We start from the raw sequence: 14606 nt of genomic DNA, 5'->3' as shown, positions 1-14606 counted from the left end.
CTGGCACAGCAGAGCTCAGCCGGTGACAAAGCCACTGCCCCACGCTGTCCTCGTCACCTTCCACAGGCAGACAAACAGGCCTGGGCACTGCACACAATCCTGGAGGAGTCAATGCCAGCTCCTCGCCACCTCCACCATGGATTAGGGCTGCTCCTTACAAGCTCACCCAGTGTTGTGTTACAAATAATGTTTATTTTCCAACAATGCGCCGTTTCTGCTGGAACGCTCAAAGAGGCCAATTAACAGCAGCGTGGTACAAACAGTGAGAAAAAACAATGCCAAAACATCCCTATTTATTTCACTTCTCGTGAACTGGCCCTTATCTAATCTCACAAAGGACGCCTGGTCTGTCCCTGCTGCCTGCAGCAGCTCGTGTGCCGCTCTGGGAGCTGTTAACCACAGGGGAAGTGATGGCTGATGGCACAGGGCACAGGTGGCACGCAGAGCCACAGCTGGACACTTTACAGCTGCTGCTCTGGCATGCCCACACGGACAACAAGGTGGCCAAGACATGAGCACACAGCATTCCCTGGAAGCACAGGGCTTGTTGAGCTTCCTGCACCCCCAGAACCACACAGCCAGCATGGAGCAGCAAATCCCAGCTTGGAACACGCCACAGCCTCAGACCATCCAGCAATTAATTCATGGTGTGGACAAAGCAGCACAGGCACCACTCTGGTGGCTTTGTCACAGACAGGGGATGTTTCCCACCCCTGCTCTGCACACCCTCGACTTTGGAAAAAGGTTGCCTAACATCTCTTTCTGCCAGCAATGAGTGTGACCTATTTTAGCAATAAAAGGAAAAGTTCTCTGGTGCCTGGATACCCCTTGGCACTGGCAGCACAGCATTTGCTCATCAGACCGAGAAATGCACTTTTTAGTATTTGCCTGAAGAAAGTAATTTTTCCCAAAGCCAGTTCTCAAAGGTAAGAGGAAGGGGAAAGGTTTGGGAGGAACCAGGGTGGTAGCAGAGCTGTCACTGCATAAGGTCCAGCACAGTTTGGGCGGTGAGGGGACCAGTGTGGCATACAACCCACCATCCTCAGCCTCTCCAGCCCAGAGGAACCATCCTCTGCTGCTGAAAACCTCCTCTGAAGTGCAAGGAGGTGATTATTGACCCAGACAGGTTGTCCACAAGCACAATGCTGTCTGCCCAACTTCCTTCCCAAAACCCTGTGAGGAGCTCACTGCAGATTCAAGGAAAAAAATATCAACAATAACTCCTCCATAATCAGCTCCCCCATTGAAGATAAGGTCAGTAATAAAAACCTGGCTGAATACATGCATTTTTATCTTGCCTACAGGGATGCAACATGTGCTGAAAAGACAAACACCCTTATTGTTCTGAGACAGCCTCGCTGCCATCCATCTCTCAGAAGCTGCTGACTTGGCCTTTTGTTTTAGGAGGTGACCACACCGCGCGTGGCCCCGCGTCGAAGGCGCTGATTTCTGCTGCCATCCCTGTGCCCAGGCTGCTGCCAGCACTGAGAGCATCTGCACCAGCTGCACAGCACTGCACCCTTCTCCACAGCCTCTCCCCAGCAAAGCAGGGCTGTCAGCAGGGCTTGGCTGCCCTGTCTCAATGTGCCATTCATGGAGCAGTCACGTCTCGGTGAGGACAGCTCTCAGCTGTTGTGGCTTCCCTGTCATCTGACCGGTGCTGGGTGCTGGAGACAGCCCTCTCCCCAGTAGCCAGAGGTGCCCACAGAGCAGCAGCACATCCACTACAGTGCTGCTTTTCAGCCTCTCTCCATCACAAGACTTTAGTCCCAGTCGCATCCAGGCGCCGTTGAGTCGGGAATGACCGGTCTGTCCTTCCTCCAGCCCCCACGCCGGGTGCTGCACTTCCTGGAGCCACAAACACCCATCCAGGGGGAGCAGCTCTCTTCACACAACAAAAACAAACCTTCTACCCTAAAAGGCACCAGGTCATTTAGCTCATCATCACATCTGTTCTGCAGCACAGGTCCCCATCACCTCTTCCCACACCTGCTCCCATGCAATACCTGCAACCTATCTGCAGGTCCTTTCAGCTTTCCACGTCCCCCCTCCTATTCTTCCTTACATCTCCACAGCAAATCCTTCACTTGCTCAGCATTTTGAATAAATACTGCAGCAATGACAACCAGCAGAAGTCCCCAGTCTTGCAGAAGGTGCCTCCAGGGGCTGGTGGGGCAGCACAATCAGAGTCAGGCCTGAAGCACAGGAAAAGGCTCCACAAGTGGCTTTAGTGGCTTTGCCAAACCACATCAGCAATGAAAGTTCTTTCTTCCCCGTGGATTTACAATCTTGAGACCAACCAAAAGCAAAGCATCACCTTCTGCATCAAATCATGTCCAAAAACAAGATGAGGGAGAAACCACAGAAGTCTACTGTAGCTTTAAGTGAAAGAAGTGTTTTGGATAAAGGCTGTATCCTAGGGAAAACAAGATTTAATACAACCTGCTGTAAGCCAACTTCTTCCCAGCAATGGGAGGGAGACCCTAGGGCAGGGAATTAGGTGTCCTGTTCTTTCACCTCCATGCTCTCCCAGTCCCAGAGCAGAAAGTCAATTTTCCAAAATCCACCCCTGAGCTGCTCAGAGCTAATGCAATCTGTCACTTGAAAGGTCCTCAAGAGGGATGGTGCCAAGTTCTCGTGACAGACCCAATCAGAGTCAGTATTTCCAAGGTTTGTCTTTTATTTTCAGATCATTCCTTCAAACATCAGCTGGAGCCCAGCAGGCAGAGGTCAGGATGCTGGGTTGGTAGCTGGAGGTTGTTCTTTGTCCTCAGAGGGGGTGCACCACAAACTCTCCTGTTCTGCTGGTTCCTGGCTCACTGACACATTTTACTCCCAGTAAACAAAAAGTGTGAATAACTACTCCAAGGAAAACCAACACAGCAGCAGAGTACAGTGCCCCTGTGCAGGCTTACCTGGCGCTGCTGTGCCACACCGACCATGTCACCACGGAGAGGAGTGAGCTCCTGCCATCCCTGGAGCCTGCACCTTCCACAGCAGGACACTGGGCTCTGCTCACCCTGCTCCCACTGCTGGGAGGAGGAGTCTGGCCAGGGAAGGCACTCCATTCCCCCCAGGCCACCTTTTGGCTTGGACACCAAATCAACACGCAAGTTTGCACCAAGCTCTTGTCCCTGGTTCACACAGACAAGGAAGTTATTTATCCTGGGCCAAAGCAAACGAGCCATGGGGCCGGGATGCTCCTGCACAAGGGCTGGTTTGCAAATGGGGAGTTAATGAAGGAACTGCTGAGCTGCTCCCAGGCAGGAGAGGTGGCACGGGAAAAGCACAATGGTCTCAAAGCTGGAGCAGAGGAGTTCAGGAGGGTTTAAGCTCAGCTTTCCATCCCAAACTCTGTGCAGGGAATGGGGGCAAACAGCAGGAAGGAGGCAAAATGAGCCCCTTGTTTAGTAGGGAGGAGAAAATGCTCATAAAGAAGAATTCAAGTGATGATAGAGCACCAATTTCATATGAATGTGTACACACCCCAATCCTACCAATCCCTAATCCTGTTTAGCATCTCTAGTACATAAAACACTTAAAGCACCCCAAAAGCAGAAGCTGTTTTGTCACAGATGCTGCTGCTTGAGGACACCTTGTGTGCCCTGACCCCCAGCATCTCCAGCACCTGACACCACCCTCCTGGAAAGCACAGCCTGCATCCAAAGCCACACCACTCCTGCTCTGAAATGTCAGGGCACTAACAGGAGCAGGGAGGCTGGTAAGGAGGTCACAGCAAGACACTGGATTCACACAGGAGGAAAAGAGGGGAACCCTCCTGCTCCCAGGGAATATTGATCATGAAGAGGCTTTAAAAAGAAAGGGGGACGTGCACAACACAGGAAAATTGATCTGTTTACAGAAAATATCTGCAGGTTGCCTGAAAATGAATATCCTTCATGCGAAAGTTTCCTTTGAGAGAGCATGAACTTTGGACACATTAGAAGGTTAAGAGCGTAAGTAATGTGTTTTTTCACCTTTAGCTAAAGGTCACAGAGCATTCAAACAATTCCTCTGTTTCCAAGCTGAACATGACAGAAATCAACTGCGCACCCCAACATTACAGCTAATGAATATGGAAAACAGAAATGTTTTCCCTGCACTTTGGCCAAGAACCACTCCGTGCCCTTAAGAAGAAACTGCTGATTATTGGAGATTTTAGTTTTACCTCAACAAAGTCAAACAAACCAGAACCTTTCCACTAAGCTTCCTTCTTCCCGTTAAAAGCATGTTGACTTGTCAAAGCTTTATGCAAGCCATTGTCTGCTAAGACAGAATTAAATCCAGGGTGATTATAAAATTTTGCACCATTTTCACATCACACTCAGCCTTCCCAACAGCTGTTGGGACCAGATATCTCTCTCAGTGAGGAGGAAGAGGAGGAAGACACTGAGGATGTTGCTTACCCTGTGGAGAGCCTGATTGCTGCGTCAGCCCTTGGAGAGAGCTCAGTCTGGGTCAGACCCACGGGTTCACAGCCCTGCCCAAAGCTGGCAACCAAGAGTGAAACCAGACAACAAACATCCTCACTCAACCGGTACTGGATCTTCTCTGCCAGCTCCAAACTCAGCAGCAGCTCGTGGAACGTGCTGCTGGGAGGAGGTGCCCATATGTACAAAGCATATTTCTGTTTGTTTACTTGAAATACACTTTTTTTCCCCCCCCATTTTACTGGCTATTCCCTTGGGCTTTATGTGATGGGAGAAGAAAAATCCCTCAGCCTGCTTCCACTGCCTCCTGCCCCTTCACAACATCCCCTCTCACTTGCCTCATCTGTGAAATCAAACAGCTGCAATCCTTTAAATCACTTTTCATAAAGTGTCTCCAAGCCTAAAATAATGTCACGGCTCATTTCTGAGCTCAGCATTCCTGCCGCGCCGCATTTCCCTGGGTGCGACCGTCACAGTTGGGCTGTGATTATTTATTTATATTATAATAGCATCTGCAGCCCTGCTGTGCTCAGCCCTGCACAGGAGGTGACCCAGGGCGTTTCCACCGCCAGGATAAGGATCCCTGAGCTGACGAATTCCCAGCTCTCAGGAAAGGATGCCTTGGAAGGCAACAAACCAGAACCAAAATTTAATTAGATGCAAGACATGTTAGTGTCGGGTTGGTTTTGGCCTCTCTTGGTTTCTTCCAAACAAGCCCTCACTGTGCAAACACACCCCATGACAAAACTGACCTGGCCAAGACATGCAAGCAAATACCGCTGACTTTTAATATTAAACAGCGCAGCAACTTCAAAGGAACTGGGCTCTCCTCTCCCAAGCAATCCCACCAGAGATCAGCTCCAGCCCCAGAGCCATGGCCAGGCTCCAGCTCACGGCGCCGCCGAGCAAGAGACACGTGTTAGAGAACAGCTGAGAGCAGATCATGCAGGGACACGCTCCCACAAACGCTCTGCTGCCCTCCCAGCACAGCCAAGGTGTGTCTGTTGGTGTGGGGCTGGCACGTTTCTGCCCACAGGAGTCTTCTGGCTTTCCATCCAAAAAAAAATAAAAATCCCAGCTCGGACTTCTCCTGCATCCAGACACCCAAAAGGTATCGCGTAACTTGGGGTGATTACATGTGTCTGTAAAAATAGCTTCTAGAAGTGAATGCCAGCAACTTCTTCCAACATTAACACCAGAGAATAAAACCAGCGCTCGCTGCAGGCTGCAGAAACCCCCAGCTCCAGCCCACTGCCAACAACTGCCCTGTTCTCTCCTGCTGCTGTGGCAGCACTAAGGGGAAGCAGTTGGGATTTCACAGGAGACAACAGCTCAGCACCCCAAGGGCAGGAGCCATTCACCCTCTTTTCAAACCAGTCTTCACACTGCAGTTTGAGCTCCTTGGGTTTGCTTTTAAACCAGTCTTGCAACAACTGCAGCTCGTGCTCACCTGGTCGCATCCTCCCCTCCCGCTCAGGTTTTTTTTGATAAAAAGAGAACTGGGATTTTCTTTCTGAGACAAATGCTCTTGGTTGTGTTCCAGCCCCCAAACAAACACGCTCACACTGAAGCAAAGCTCCCATAAATCGAAGCAGGTCAGCGTGTCTCATAGCCAGGATGAAAAGCCTCTTTGTGCAGCAGCACGCAGGCCCCGAGCGATGTAGATGAGCCAGCAAACGCAGCCAAGAGCTCGTCCCGCGCCCTCCTTAACGTTTCTATTTCAAAGCCTTTCCAATCTCCGGCTCTGCTCCCTGTGCCACTCTGCTGAAGCCAGGCAAACAGGGCAAAAGAGGGAATTGCAGCCCTTTGCTGGCATTTCATGGGTTTCCATCTCTCAAGGCAAACACTAAACCAGCACAGGCTGAATTTGGCCATTCAGGAGCTGTCACTGTCAAACACAACCCCCAGACAAGGTCTCCTCCCTGACTTGTGTTTCAGCCACCTTCCACCTCACTGTGATCCACCAAGAAGCAGCTCCAAAGACCCCTGGAAGTGTGAGCCATACTCCAGCACCTAATAAGATTCCTTTAAGCAGCCTGAGCTGACTAAAGCTGTTCCACTAAGAAGAGTTTCTTCCGCTAAGGGCTTAAACTGAAAACATTCACCCATCCAGGATGAGCAAACACAGGCATGAGTGAGACAGCACAGGAAGGAGAGGCTGGATCCAGGTGAATTAACCTCTGTGAGTTCTGGTACATTCAACAAGAGAGAGCAGAAAAAAAAGAAATCATCTCCAGCTTATGCCTTGATCCAAGAAAAGAAAAGATTACAGGTCAAGACTAAGAGGAAGGAAAGGAGGGGAAGGATAAAATGGGAAGCTCAGCAGCTCAGTTATCTTCTTGCTCCCCAGGAGAGCTGCACAGAGAGAGGCAGGTCTGCTAACAGAGGGCAGGAGGCAGGCTCACTCTCAGCAGTGTGCCTGGGAACCAGGAGAGTGCTCCTGTGGGTGTGAGGAGCAAGGGCTGGGTTCACTGGGAGGCTGTGAGCCCACACATAGAAGAGGATGGTCCTTCCTTGTGATCCAATGCCTAGGAAAGGCCATGCCAAAAAGGGCTGGAGGGCACATGCTCCTGCTCCCCAAATCTTCCTCTTTGCCCCCAGGCTGGATGCTGCACCCAACCAAGGGTGCTCAGAAATGATGAGCCAGAGCCCACGAGCACCACCACAGCAAGTGCTTAGAAAAAGGCTGGAAGGGGAGAGAAAAACTGAAAGCACCATATGGAGAAACAAAAGAGGATCCCATGAGAGAGGAACAGTGAAATCCTGCACCGCAGGCACGGAAATGGTCTGATTTCTCTGTAACAGCCACATCCGAGAGGAGAGCGGCGCAGCTGAACCGCCGTCCCAGCGCTGGGGACACCCACGTGGCTCCCACCCCAGAGCAGGGAGGGAAGGAAAGGGAAGGGAAGGGGAGGGAAGGGGAGGGAAGGCTCGTCCTTACCGCGTGCGGCCGGGCAATCTGCACCGGGTAGGACATGGCGTGCGGCGGGTAGCGCGGCTCGGCCGCGCGCCAGCTCTGCGTCACGGGCTGCGTGGAGCCAGACATGGCCAAGGAGCAGGCGGGGCAGGGGCTGCTTCCAAATCACCAGCAAAGGGTTAGGAGAGCAGGGAGCTCCTCTTCATCCTGTGTGTGCTTCCCACGGCGCGCAGTAGCTGGAAGGAAGCAGGAGAGCAGCAGGTTAGAATTCATGACCTGTAATTCCATGAGAGAACATCAGGCCTTGGGCCACCACCAAAACCTCACTGCCCTTGCAATTCCCCAGCAGCCCCCTTTGCCATTTGGCAAACCCCACTGCTAAGTTTTTTCTTATTTTTCCAAATATAAGATTTTTACCAAATGTATCCCACCCAATTTCCCTGGAAAGCCTTCACCCACCACCAGCAGGACTGGGAAGCCAAACTGCCAGCTATTTCTTTGGGTCCTGCTGATCTCTAAGTCACTTGGAGACAGATTTTTTTTTTTTTCAGGGTGACTCAGTTTCCAAAAACACAGTCTAGAATTTTGGCATTTCAACACAAGGTCCAAAAAGCCACAAGGTTCCTCCCCAGCCCATCCCTTTCAACATCCACACTCCCACATGTCAGTGCTCTTCTCTCCAAGCTGTGGCCACTTCTGCAGCATTCTGAGGTAAGCCCTGATCTAATGGCAGCAGGGACACCAGGCACTGACCTGCCTGCAGCTGTGTCTGTTCATGGAGCTACAATAAAACCCAGGACTAAAGGTGTCACACACTCCCAGTGACACCTGGATCAGCCCTTCTGATAGGGACCCAGAACACACCACAGCCCCGAGGGTATTTTCACAAACACCCATCACCCACACATTCACTCCTGCACTACCTGTTGCAATTCCTTTAGCACCTGCAATAAAATCAGGAAAACCAACAAAGTGGGAAGGTCCCTCTTTGCCCCAAGGGGAGATCTACAAGTTACTGATTTTCATACCTACTTCACACTGTTTGTTTGGTGATTATTTTAAGCCTCCTGTTTTTTGTCTGGATTACAATGAAAAAGTAACAAAGGTCTAAATGTTGCCCTTCATGCTGTCAGTGTGTTAACTATTATTCTCAAATTAACAGGTAGTTACACAAAGCATAAATTGCCACTGCTGCCTGCCTGGGTCAGGGGGTGTTACCAGGACTGATCCCAAGGGACCCAGGGGTGATGCAGGGACAGCCCCGTTTTCCTGGGAACCATTCTCCATCCCACCCAAAGCTGTGCACACCTCCTCCCCAGTGCAGGTATGTGTTATATATGGATTTGTGCAAGGTTTTTGGCAGCATCAAACTCTTCCAGCAGCACACCAGGAACAGCAAAGGAGACTTCCAGAGCTCCCAGCAGCCTGTCCCCACACTTGTGGTCTCTGTGCATGGGGAGCACAGCCAGCCCCAGCCAACGCAATTTCAACTGAAACAGCAGTTGGCATGTACAAAACCCAAAAAGGGGGTGGGAAAGCGGGGAAATAAAGAAAAAAGGAAAAAAACTAAAGAGGAAGCTTTTCTTTTTCTACTTCTTTTCCCTCCTGTGAGACCACAGATGAGCCCATGCTGATAAAGCCCTCGCTATCTGCTGCAGGCAGGCACAGGGCTGCCTCACTGCTCTGTGATGCAGCCTCAGAGCCAGAAATAAAGCAAACCAAGGCAACGTTCCCTGGCAGTCAGGCACGACAGGCAGCCAGGGCAAGGCAGCCAGGAGCCGTCTCACACAGGGGTCACATCTTACAGAAATCACCCTTTCAGCAAATCCCCAGGAAGCCTAAGGATGACAGACACACAAAGACATCACTACCTGATGAGGGTCAGGTGAGTCTCTCTGAAAAAGGTATTTTTCTAAGTGACAAATGGAAAAAGACAAGGTTTAGCTCTCAAGGCAGAGTGCAAAGGGGCAGCCAGGTCCCTCCCTGCACAAGAGCTGGGATTGCCCCCAGCTCTGGACCCTGCTGAGCCCCAAGGCACCTTACCTGCCAGCCCAGGGAAGCACCAGCAGCCTGGGAGCAGCCTGACCCTCATCCCAGACCAGCCAGCCTCCCCATGCTGAGCCTGGCGTGCTCAGTGCAATCCAGCCTGGCCAGGAAAGCCCCTGTGCATGCAGGGGAATTCAGAGGTACCCAGAACAGGCGTATTTACACTTCCAGTATGACTGTCCCACTTCCCCTCCCGCTTCCGACGGGATGAGATCTGAATCACCCATTCCCACCCCAAGCTGGAGGCTGTGCCAGGATTCTCCTGCCATGCTCACCCCTCCAGGGACATCCTCCCAGCTGCCCTGCAGCCCAAGTGCTGCTCTAGGGGCAAACCCTCCCTGCAGCAGCCAAGGACTCGTGCATGGGGCTCTCAAGGGCTCCAAAAGCTCAGTGGGATCTGCAGTAATTTAAGGTACTTTCCCAATAACAGATTCAAACTCTGACATCTTGGCTTATGGCCACCTACAAATTAATTAGCATATGTAAATATATACATATACATACACACACACACCCACCCCAACCCAGAGTGCCTGGCAGCTTTCAGCAAGCCAAGGCTTTCTGGAAGCACAGCAGGTAGACCTGACCATGCTGAGGCAGCTGTCTACAGTAAAAGAAATGGGATGATTTTTTTTTTTTTTTTGAACTCTTCAGATCAGCAGTTCGGCTTAAAACACAGCACCAGGTGCAAAGCCACATGGTATCAAGCTTTAAAACAGTTTTAAAGCTTTTATGCCTTGGTCTGTGCAACTGAAAAAAGTTAACTGTCTGCTAGAGGAATGCAGACGCAGGATGAAAATACAGGGGCCAACAAAACTGTCCTGCACCAAGGCACAGCTCTGTGAGCTGTGTAAATCACAAGCTAGCGAGAGCACAAAAGGATTTTTCCTTAACAAGGGCAGCACACCACCTCTGCCTCTATTGAGGCTTCTTGTTAGAAGCCCTGGGAAGACAAAAGTAAAAATCACATGCAAGCAGGCAAGAAGCACTGTCCATGCATTTCCACATCTGCAGTCACCAGCAAGATCCCAGCTCAAGCCCAAGGCCCTGGATGTTTGTACCACAGCAGAGCCAAGCCAGCTCACCAAAGATCACACCTCAAGTCCCATTTTTTACACCTCATGTGCCCAGCACTGCTCTGGGGAGGAGGGTCCATGACCAGCAGGCAAAAAGGTTGAGGCAGGCAAGGGGGAGCACATCATGCAGGGCATGCACTGGTGCCTGCACTGCTGCAGCTGGGACACCACCAGGCCACCCATCCCCAGCAGAATACACCAGGCTGCCTCCTCTTCCAAAACTTCTCATTAATTATTTTTAAGGGAGGAACACAAACAATAGGAGCAGATTAATGGAAGTAAGAGAGCGAGTGCAGCCAGGCTCTTTAAATCTTTAAAAATCAAACTGTTTAGTTCTTACTTTCTCAACTGATTTTGATGAAGAACAGACATTGTCTCACAGGAAAGGTATTTCCCCCCCCAGTTAGAGTCTCCATCTGAGACTGTTTTACCCATAGACCTGCATTAGCCATTACAGCACTAGGTACCAGGAGATTTATGGTCTCTGATTAGAAACAGGAGAAAGCTGGAGGTTATCACCAGAACCAGAATCAGGGCTACAACATGAACCTGTGGAGGAGGTGAGTGCCTACAGAACCTCCTGTACCTGGTTATTTTCACCTGCTGAAAAACTCACAGGATTCTACCCCACTGCTGAAGCCTTCAAACCTCCCCCATCCTCCCCCTGCCACCACCCTGCTCTCCTGTTTCTCCTTTTCACGCGCCATTTACCATCTAAAGTTGTTCCCTCATCACCTGTTCTCCCAATTCCCACCACAAAAACACACTACAAGCCACAGGAAACTGCTGCAGGCTGCCCCAAACGCCAAGGAGCTCTGCCCACATGGCTGGGGGACACAGCACTGGGCCAGGCACATTCACATCCCAAAGAAGGGCACAGAGGAGTCCACAGCACCCTGCAGTCACCTGTGGATCCTCAGCCCACAGAAAAACCTGCACTGAATGGGCAGGATCCTGCTGGAAGCCTGCAGGTCTAAAATAAGGAGTTTACAATTAAATCCAGCTGCAAAAAAAAAAAATTAATTAACATCATTCAACACACTTGTTGCTCTTCAAAGTCAAAGACAACCTTGCTGATTTGTTCTGGACTCCTCAGGGAGAGCAGCATTCCCAGGTGAGGTCCCTGCCTTGACTGGTACAACACAAATGTGGGTCAGCTGCTGTAATTACCCCGTGCCTTAGTTCATCTATCTGAAAGGTGAGAACAACAAGACACTCCCATCTCACAGAAAACACCAGTCCATCTGTTCTCAGGGGAGTTTTAAAGATCCCAATGAAAGCACATGGCTCCAGTTCAAAATACACCTTTTTTTTTTTTTTTTTTTTTTTTTTTTTAAAGCAAGGACATGCTGAAATAAGATTAACAGAATATTTTGTTTCCTAAGTCCAAAGTAATGTTACTCAACTTGTGGTCTACGGACCATGGATGGTCTACAGCAGACGTTAGGAGGCAGCCCACAAAATAACTGCAAACCCCTCATTAAAAGGCACAAACTGGTACCACCACACCATGCAGACATGGTAAAGAAGAGAAATGCTGCTGGCACTCACCACTGCATTTAACTGAAGAGTATTCACAACAAAGCTCATATTTAATTACATTAAATGATGCAGTTTTTGGGAAAAAAACAACAAAGTCATCTTTAATCAAATGCTAAACACATGACAATTTTCCTCCTCAAACAAGAAATAAAAGGTGTATATCCTCCAGTCAACTTGTGTATTTTCAAATAAAAGTTAAGGAGACCTCTGTAATGATGCTTAATTAATACTGAGCCATAATATCCACCTCCAAGAGTCCAACCAACCATGATGCCTAAAAATCCCCAGCACACAGCTGTGTGTGGCACAGGGGAGCCCCACTGCAGCTCTACATCAAAACCAGACCTGAAAAGCAGCTAAGAGATTTATTCACTCTTGCTTTAAAGGACTAGTGGAAGCAGGAATAATTAAGATGCGATGAAAACGGGTAGAGAGATGTTCCTAAGAAATGTGCCACAATATAACATTAATGGATTTGTCTAATCAATATGTGCATGAAATTTTCTTGGAAGACAGTTGACATTATGCACAAATATTTGTACGTACTGTATCTACCAAGTCCTTTCAAGAGGAAAGCAGGCCATCTGCCACAAATTTAGGGCTCTACTCAGAACAACAACGATGACAATGTCAATGTCTGCAGCCCGGGAATCCACAGTTCAATCACAGCAGAGCACAGAGGTTTCACATTAACATTGCAGCACAGGGTCAGCAGGAAGATCAGGCACATCCTGAGCTCTGTGGCATGAGGGAGAGGTTATTTCAACCCCAGGGACCAAGGCTTGTACCTGTGTGTGATCCTGAAACATTTGCCTTGCTTTGGAGGAGTACAGGAGCCAAGCCAGACTGGCAGCACCCTGCATGCCATGGTCAGACCCTCAACTGCTCCTCCAACATCAGTACCCAAAACAGCTCTTGTCCCATTCCCCAGAGCTCTCCTCCCTCTTCTCTTTTGTCCAGATGACTTCTGAACCAGATTTTTTCCTTGCCTGACCAACGGTGTGGATGCACAAGCAATTACAGCAGCAGATCTGGGGGAAGAAGAGACCTTGCAGCACCATGCCAGAGCTGCTCAGTGCAGGGTGTTGCCCTTGTAAGAAGGTACAGCCAGTCCCTAGGGCCATGGAAGGGATGGCAGAAGCTCAGGAGGTGAAGTCTCTCATCCTGGTTTGCTGCCTCATAGCTGCAATCAGGCTGCACCAGCTCTCCCAACCACGGCATGGCTCAACACCGAACCGGTTCCAACCCTGATGAAAGATGACTTCTCTGCCCTGCTCCTATCACTGCCCAAAGCTGCAAAGCAGGATTTGCCACTTGTATTTCTTCTTTTCAATCTTTCTGAGCTATTTTGGGCATGGGACCCATGTTTAGCTCTGCCCCAAGATAACCTTTGCCAGCATTTGTGTACAGATCTTGGCACCGCGGTGGCACCGAGCAAGGTCAGAGCGCTGGATTTTGCCAGCCCCATTCCCAGCAGTGTTCTGAAAAGCAGGTTTGCCAGGCCAGCTGCTCCCAGCCTGATGCTTCTAGAAAGGACATGCTGACTGTGCACTGTGATTCCTGTCCCTGACAGCCCTTGCTCAGACCCCAACCCACAGCAGGAGAACCTGATTCCCCAAGAGCCCGTGAGACACCTGCGCTCGTGTCCCAGCACTCCTCCTTGTCAGGGGAGCACTTGCAGGGGATTTAATGTGCTTTAAATACATCTCAGCCCTCAGCAGAGGGGCTGCAAGTGACCTTGTGATGGTTCCCAGAGGGACATGTATGTGCTTAAAAGAACAAGACCATTTCTCTTTGCAGGAGCGCTTGGCCATCGCTCCCCAGCTGCAGGGACATTGTCTTAGTAAAATCCACAAGCCACACACCAAGTGCCAGCCTGGCTCTGTGTCCAGCCTCAGGTCAGCATCAACATGGCCAGGCTGAATCTTTGCTCTTCAAACCCAGTCCTAACATGGTTCTTTTCCTTTAGTGCCCCTTCTCCCATTGTTGGATTCCCCCCTTTGAATCCATAATCACCTCCCGATTTCGCAGCAGCCACCGGGAGCTCACGCAGACAACGCGTGGCTCTTGGAGCAGCGAGCCTGTCAGCAGGGACACCATGGCAGAGCTGCTCCTGTTATGCAAGAGCATGGCTGCTCCTGTGCCAAGGCACCCACAGCCCTGCAAACCCATTCCCAAGCTGCTCCCAGGGCAGTGGGGACAGCCAGGACCACACGGCCACACGCAACCCGCAGCTCCCCGCTGCCAGCTGCAGCCTGCATGCCCAAAAGGGACACTTCAAGTAATTAAAGATAGTGACAAGGAACAGTGAAACAGAAACTCAAACTATAAAAAAAAAATAATAACAGGGGGAGGTGGGATTTGGATCCATGCACAGGCCATTCATGGAACAAAGGAGTTATTTTAAGTCTGGGCTGGAAATAGAAAACAAATTAGACCATGCAAGGCCTTTGTTGAAGATGATCTGCAAAGACAAATGGAAATGCCTGGAGAGGAAATTAAAAAAAAAACCAAACATGAAACCACCCGGGCATTGGGACTGCAAAGGGAAACAGGGCAGGGGACTGGAGAAGGAAAGGAAAGGAGTGACAATCA

At 50.2% G+C, this 14606-nt stretch overlaps 1 protein-coding gene across 12 annotated transcripts in view; it reads right to left on the bottom strand.

Moving 5' to 3' along the window:
• The window catches only part of NCOR2 (nuclear receptor corepressor 2), a 222099-nt gene that overhangs the window by 145216 nt on the left and 62277 nt on the right, over positions 1–14606 (bottom strand). For all 12 annotated transcript variants that reach the window (XM_033075721.1, XM_033075717.1, XM_033075716.1 and 9 more), the window contains exon 2: positions 7372–7583. In XM_033075721.1, the coding sequence (XP_032931612.1) occupies positions 7372–7476 (105 nt within the window). In that variant the 5' untranslated portion in view covers positions 7477–7583. The remainder of the gene's footprint in view (positions 1–7371; positions 7584–14606) is intronic.

Source organism: Catharus ustulatus, chromosome 18 (genome assembly GCF_009819885.2).
Source record: "Catharus ustulatus isolate bCatUst1 chromosome 18, bCatUst1.pri.v2, whole genome shotgun sequence".
Classification (NCBI taxonomy): Eukaryota; Metazoa; Chordata; class Aves; order Passeriformes; family Turdidae; genus Catharus; species Catharus ustulatus.
The sequence above is the reverse complement of the archived record's forward strand: the minus strand, read 5'-3'. Positions and strand labels throughout refer to the sequence as shown.